We start from the raw sequence: 6,718 nt of genomic DNA, 5'->3' as shown, positions 1-6,718 counted from the left end.
CCCCCACCCCGACCCGCCTCACCGGGGGGGGGGGCCGTGCCCGGTCCATGTCCCCCCCCCCCGGGCCTACTCCCCACCTGGGGCCTGTCATGGTGCCCGACCCGCTGGATCTGCCCCCCCCCGGGGGCTTGTTCCCAGGCTGGATCCCCCGGAGCGGAGGCCCGGTGCAGGGCGGGGGGCTGCGGGGCTCCTGCCGCGTCCCCCCGCCCGCCGGGGCGCCTTGGGCGGCCGCGGGAGCCTCGTCCCTGATGCCGCCGGCCTGTCCGCCTGCGCCGCGCCGCCCCGCGCTCCCTCGGCCCGGCACCGGGCCCTCGTGCTGCCGCTGCGGGACGCTTCGTTTTGAACGGAGGGAGAGAGGGACGGGGTAGAGGATGGGGCCACGCTCGGCGGCGCTAGCGGGGTCAGCGGTGCCCAAACGTGCTTTTAAGACGCCGCCGCCCTCTCCCGCCGCGCCGGGGTAGGGACGTCGGGGTGGAAGCGGCAGCCGCTGAGCCCCGCCGCGGCCACGGGGGCCGAGGACGACGGCGGAGGGTGACGGGGGCCCTTCGCTGCTGCCTCCGGCCAGCGCCGGCGGGGTCTCCGCTCGCTCTGCTCCGGCCGCGCTTGCGGCTCCTCCGCCGGCTCCCCGGCGCCGTCCGGCCAGCCCTGCCTGCCGGAGGGGAAGGTGCCCACGCCGCCGGCAGCGCCTCTGCAGCGCCCGGCCTTCACCGCCAGCCCGGCGCCGCACCGCGGCCCGCCGAGGCACCCTGCTCTCCCGGCCGCTGCTCTGCCTCTTCCCCCCTTGCTGCTTTCGCCCCCGCCGTGGCCGCGCTCGGCAAAGGTGCCCTGTAACCGAAAGCAAACTTTCCATGCAGCCGGACCGCAGCCAGGGCTCTGCCGGAAAACTGGCCGAAAAGCGTGTTTTCCTTGTGACCGTTTCCTCCCCTCCTGAGTTGCTGGCAGCCGGGTTGTGTTGTCCAGCCTCCCTCCTCCTCCTCCTGCTCCTCAGGTGCAGCCGGGCTGCGTGAGAGCCCTCCGTGCCCGGAGCCGCCCCGGGCTCCCGGCTCCCCTTGGCAAGGGCGCTGACGTCCCCGCGTCCGCGGCAGCCGCCGCCGCAGGGTCCGAGCCGCGGGCAGGGCGAGGGAGCACAGCCGAGGGGGGGAAAAAAAGTTGTTGGTGTTTTTTAATATTTCTCTTTTTTTTTTCCACGCTTAAAAAAAAAAAAAAAGCCTCTATTTCAGGAGCCGGGCTGATTCACAGCTTCGTATTTCAGGCAGAGGAGCGATGACAAGGCCCCTCGGGAGCGCCCGGGCGCTGGCCGCGGGCCGGCACCGCTTCTCCCACCCAGGGCCGGACGAGGCGGGCAGCGCAGGCTCGGCGGCGCCGCGCACCCGCCAGCCCCCGCGTCCGCGCCGCCCGGCCGCCCCAGCTCCCCCCGGCCTTGCTTTTGGTCAGAGGAGCAAAACTCGCCTCTCTGCTCGCTTCGCGCCGTGACTGCTGGCGAGGTGGGATCGCCCCTCGCGCGGCTCCAGCCCCGCGCCCCGGCCACCGCCGCCGCCGCCGCCTTCCCCTGCTCCGCCAGCTGCCCGAGCGCGGCCGGCGGACCGCAGAGCCACAGCGGCGAGAGGCTGCTCCGTCGGCCGGGCCGGGCGGCCGGCGCTGCTGCGAGCTGCTGGCAGGGCCGGTGTGCCGGGGGAGTCCACAGTGGGCTTTGCCACGTGGCCGCCAGCCAGCCGGGAGCCAACGGGCGACAGCAGCCCCTTGCCAGGGGGGCGGCGAGCCGAGTGGTTGTGCACCAGGGCTGATGGCACCGCGGAGATGCAAGGGGATGCAGGGCACAGGGATGCACAGCATGGGGATGCAGAGCACGGGGATGCAGAACATGGGGATGTACGGCACGGATGCAGGGCACGGGGATGTACGGCACGGGGATGCACAGCATGGGGATGCAGGGCACGGGGATGCAGAGCACGGGAATGCAGGACACTGGGATGCAGGGCACGGGGATGCAGGGCACGGGGATGTACGGCACAGGGATGCAGGGCACGGGGATGCAGGGCATGGGGATGCAGGGCACGGGGATGCAGGGCACGGGGATGCAGGGCACGGGGATGCAGAGCACGGGAATGCAGGACACTGGGATACAGGGCACAGGGATGCAGGGCACAGGGATGCAGGGCACGGGGATGTACGGCACAGGGATGCAGGGCACGGGGATGCAGGGCACGGGGATGTACGGCACAGGGATGCAGGGCACGGGGATGCAGGGCATGGGGATGCAGGGCACGGGGATGCAGGGCACGGGGATGCAGGGCACGGGGATGTACGGCACAGGGATGCAGGGCACGGGGATGCAGGGCACGGGGATGTACGGCACAGGGATGCAGGGCACGGGGATGCAGGGCATGGGGATGCAGGACACTGGGATACAGGGCACAGGGATGCAGGGCACGGGGATGTACGGCACAGGGATGCAGGGCACGGGGATGCAGGGCACGGGGATGTACGGCACAGGGATGCAGGGCACGGGGATGTACGGCACAGGGATGCAGGGCACGGGGATGCAGGGCATGGGGATGCAGGACACTGGGATACAGGGCACAGGGATGCAGGGCACAGGGATGCACAGCACGGGGATGTACGGCACAGGGATGCAGGGCACAGGGATGCAGGGCACAGGGATGTACGGCACAGGGATGCAGGGTACAGGGATGTTACGGCACAGGGATGTACGGCACAGGGATGCACAGCACGGGGATGCAGGGCACAGGGATGTACGGCACAGGGATGTACAGCACAGGGATGTACGGCACGGGGATGCAGAGCATGGGGATGCAGGGCACAGGGATGTACAGCATTGGCATGCAGGGCACGGAGATGCACGGCACTGGATGTCCTGAGAGCACCCTTGGGGGGGGGCTGGAGCCACCGAGCCCCGGCACTACCTGGCCCAGGTGTGGCACCTCGGCAGCAGCCGCAGCAGGGTCCTGGCCCCGTGCCAGCGCCTCCTTCCTCCCTTCCTTCCTCCCTTCCTTCCTTTCCCAGCGCCTTGCCGCGGCCCCCGCGCGGCCTCGCCTCCCGACCCTCCGGCACGGCTGCATTTTTCTGGGTTTGAGCTCATTCTTTCCACTCCCCTCTCCGCCGGCTGCCTGCTGCCAACTTTCCATCCCGCCCCCCCGGCTCCCGCCGCGGGACGGCACCGGCCGCGGGGCGAGAGCAGAAGGGGCTTCGCGGCCCGAGCGACGCTCCGCGCGCCCGTGCCCGGCCTCCGGGTCCAGGGAGCCGCCGGCGCCGCGCGCGGCGGCCCCGAGGATTCGGGTGCTGCGAGCTTCCCGCAGCAGTGCCGAGGGGCAGCGGGGGGGAGCAGCCCTCGCCGCGGGTCGGCACCGGGGGAGCGCCTGGCTCTGCGCTGCGACGGGAGCGGCCCGGACGCGGCGTCGCCGTCCTGCCGCAGCGGGATGCTGCAGAGCGCCGGCCCGCAGCTCCCCGGCTCCAGCAAAGCGAGTGGAAACTCCCGACCCGACCTGGGGAGGGGAGGGATAACCGGATCCAGCCTGGCGCTGGGCCCGGGGCTGCTGCCGCGGCCCGGCACGTCCGCGTCCGGCGGGGCCAGCCGTGCCGCCGGCCCCAGCCACCCGCCTCCCTGCCCCTTCCCGGGCGCCGAGGGCCACGGCACGCCCGGCGCCCGCACCCGGCCCCCCGGCCCAGACCAGCATCTTCCAGCCCTGGTTTATTCGGCACATCTGGGGGCGCCTCCTCGCATGGGAAACCCCAGCGAGAAACGGTGGCACCAGGGAGCCGGGGCCCCGGCGCTGGCGGGGAGGTGGCCGGGGCGAAGGACCGGCGCCGCTCTCCTGGGGCGCCCTGGTGCCGTGCCCGGGGCCGGGGCCAGCCTCTGCCCTCGGCGCGCAGCCGGGCCGGCCCCGCTCGGCCCCGCAGCGGCTGCGGGAGCGCCCAGATCCCGAGCGTCCCTCCGCTCCGGTTAAATCAGCTCCGCGCCCCTGGCATCGCTGCCCCATCTCGGCCGTCCGCGGAGCCGCCGGCCGTGCCGCGAGCGGAGCAGAAAGTCCCCGCGTCCCCGAGCCCGGGGAGCGCCGCGGCGGCGGCGGCTCTCAGAGCACGGACAGGTCGTGGCAGGACTTGGAGCGGACTTTGAGCGCCACTTTCTTGCTGTTCCTGGCCACCAGCCTGTCGAGGAAGCGGCGGGCTCGCGCCGTGAGGCTCTCCTTGCGCTTGTGGGCGGCCGGGCGGCGCGCGCCGGCCGGGGGGCCGCCGCGGCGCAGGCGGAGCTGCCGCACCACCCCCTCGAAGAGCTCCGCCACGTTGTGCTGCAGCGCCGCCGACGTCTCGATGAACTTGCAGTCGAACACCACGGCGCAGGCACGGCCCTCTGCAAGGCAAGGCGGGCAGGGAAGGGCACGGCGCCGCCGGCCCGCGGGGCGCCGCCGGCCCGCGGGGCGCCGCCGGCATGCAAAGCATCGCAGGTCTGTGGGGCACCGCCGGCACACGGGGCAGCGCCGGCCCGAGCCCTGGCGCCGCCGCTCACCTTCCACCGACACCTCCCGGCACCGCACCAGGTCGGTCTTGTTGCCCACCAGGATGATGGGGATGTCTTCGGCCTGCCGGGTGCGGCGCAGCTGGATGCGCAGCTCGGAGGCGCTCTCGAAGCTGCCGCGGTCCGTCACGGAGTAGACGATGACGTAGGCGTTCCCCACCTGCAGGCACCGGCTGCGCAGGCGGCTCTCCTCGCCCTGCGCCGCCCGGGAGCCGAGGTCACGGCGCCGCGGAGGCACGGCGGCCCCAGGGCGCGGGGGCACCGACCCGCCCCGGCCGGCCCCAGCACGCGCGGCCTCGTCCGTGAAGCAGCCCAAGGGCTCCTGGCTCTGGCCGGCGTTTCACCACCCCCGTTTCCTTTCCCATCTATCGGCACTAAGTTACGGCTACGGGCGCTGCTTGGTGAGCTCCAATCGGCGGGGTGGCTCCGCGGGGCGCTGCAGCACCTGCAGCCGCCCAGGGCGCCGCGCCACGCCGGCCTCGCGGGGCTGAGCACCGGCGCCGCAGCCGGCACCTCCCTGCTGCCCGTGGTGCAATTAAGCAACGGTGGAAATAAATAAACGGGTGTTTTCAGGGCATGTTTCCAGAGAGCGCCCACCGCAAGCGCTTCCCGGGAGCAGGGGGGGCACCGCGAGCCGCCGGCCAGGGCTGCCGGAGGGATGCGCCGAGGCTGCCGGCGGAGCGGGGCCCGGCCGCGCCGCAGCGCCGTGGAGCCGGGCAGAGGGAACGCCGGGCTGCCAGGCTCCCGCAGGTGGCGGGCAGGAGCTGGCGGGCTCCCGTCGCTGCCTTTTAAAGCGTTGGTCCTTGCTGGTGGCACTGGTTCCCGTGCGCTTTGCCAGAGCGGCTCCTTTGGTCCCGTTTCCAAACCGTCGCATCGTGCAACGGGCTGACAGCAAGCCCCCCCCCTCCCCAGCCTCTTCCTCCCCAGGGAGGGAGGAAGCTCACTCTCGCTCTGCCTCGGCGCAAGAACCTCCCCGCCAGCGCTGCGCACCGGGCACAGCAGGCAAAGAGCGCTTAGAGGGGCTGCATTTCGGCTGGAGAACTGATCGCAAGCCTCTTCTCCCCAAACCAGGGCATCCCCCCTCCCGGGGTCCCTCCAGCGCCTCTGGGCCCTGCAGCCGAGCCGGGACCCAGCCCCGTCCTCGGCAGGCGCACGGCCCCGCTCCACTGCGAGCCCCAGGCGCGGCTGCGAAGCTGCAGGAGACCTTTGCAGAGCTTGGGGGCCCCGAGGTGGGGGCTGCAGCCTGGAAACACCCCCGGGCCGGTCCCCCCCGCGCTGCCCTACCCACTTCTCCGACTCCCAGGTGTCCATCACGAGCAGCGTGGTCTCCTCGCCATCCACGGACAGCGTGCGCTCATACGTGTCCTCTGCAAGGAGGCAGGAGAGCCGCCGTCAGAGGGGCCGGGGGCACGGCGGGCTCCCTGGAGCCGGTGCCAGCCTCAGCGCCGGGTCCCTCGCCCAGCCCGGCCTCAGAGCCACCTCCTCTGGCTCTTACAGGGATTTTTCCAAGCACGGAGCCACGCACCCAGCCCAAACCCAAGCTGCCTCCTCCACCAGCTCTCTCGCACCCTTTCCGCTGCTCGCTGGGCGATCCCCGCTCCGGAGGGGCCAGAGCCAGCCCCCGGCACAGCCGTCCCCAGCTCCGGGTCCTTCTGCCGGGCGCTTGGGGCTCCCCGTCCGCCAGGCCCTGCGGGACCGCGGGCCACCCACCTCCGCGCTGCTCCAGCGGCTCCCGCTCCTGGACGCCGGCGAAGAGGTTGACCAGGCTGGTCTTGCCCACGCCGGGGTCGCCCAGCAGCACCACGCGGTACAGGGGCTCCCAGGCGCCGGTGGAGTCGGACGAGTCGGAGGACCAGCTGCTGCGGGACGCCGCGGCCTTGCCGCCCGGCTCGAAGGACGAGGATTGCCCGAGCTGGGGGTGGCGGGCTTCGGCCGGCGGCTTCGCGCCCGCTGCCCCGGCCCGCGCCTGGTGCGAGAGCGGCAGAGGGGTGCTGGCCCTCCTGCGCAGGGGGCTCCGGCCCCCGCGCTGCGCGTCCAGGGTCATTGCGGCACGGAGGGGGGCGCGGCGCCCCCCGGCAGCCGCTCTCCGGCCCGGCGCGGCTCGCCCGACGGCAGCTCCGGCGCGACTCTCCCCGCGGCGGGCGCTCGCCCCGGCTGCGCTCCGGCGGCCCCGGCCCCGCCGCC

At 73.3% G+C, this 6,718-nt stretch overlaps 2 protein-coding genes across 2 annotated transcripts; both read right to left on the bottom strand.

Annotated features, from left to right (window-relative positions):
• Window positions 1-423: 423 nt before the first annotated feature.
• Window positions 424-2,551, bottom strand: LOC138061559 (keratin-associated protein 10-12-like). Its single transcript, XM_068912976.1, has 2 exons — window positions 1,874-2,551; window positions 424-825 (listed from the first exon to the last, which is right to left on the bottom strand). The coding sequence occupies exons 1-2, from the start codon at window positions 2,549-2,551 to the stop codon at window positions 424-426; spliced, it is 1,080 nt and encodes a 359-aa protein (XP_068769077.1).
• A 1,338-nt stretch (window positions 2,552-3,889) lies between these two features.
• Window positions 3,890-6,638, bottom strand: REM1 (RRAD and GEM like GTPase 1). The gene is made up of 4 exons (XM_068912817.1): window positions 6,245-6,638; window positions 5,819-5,901; window positions 4,526-4,730; window positions 3,890-4,369 (listed from the first exon to the last, which is right to left on the bottom strand). The coding sequence occupies exons 1-4, from the start codon at window positions 6,576-6,578 to the stop codon at window positions 4,092-4,094; spliced, it is 900 nt and encodes a 299-aa protein (XP_068768918.1). The 5' UTR covers window positions 6,579-6,638; the 3' UTR covers window positions 3,890-4,091.
• Between the last annotated feature and the right edge of the window lie 80 nt (window positions 6,639-6,718).

The sequence above is a fragment of the Struthio camelus genome, chromosome 18, assembly GCF_040807025.1.
Source record: "Struthio camelus isolate bStrCam1 chromosome 18, bStrCam1.hap1, whole genome shotgun sequence".
Lineage (NCBI taxonomy): Eukaryota > Metazoa > Chordata > Aves > Struthioniformes > Struthionidae > Struthio > Struthio camelus.
The sequence above is the reverse complement of the archived record's forward strand: the minus strand, read 5'-3'. Positions and strand labels throughout refer to the sequence as shown.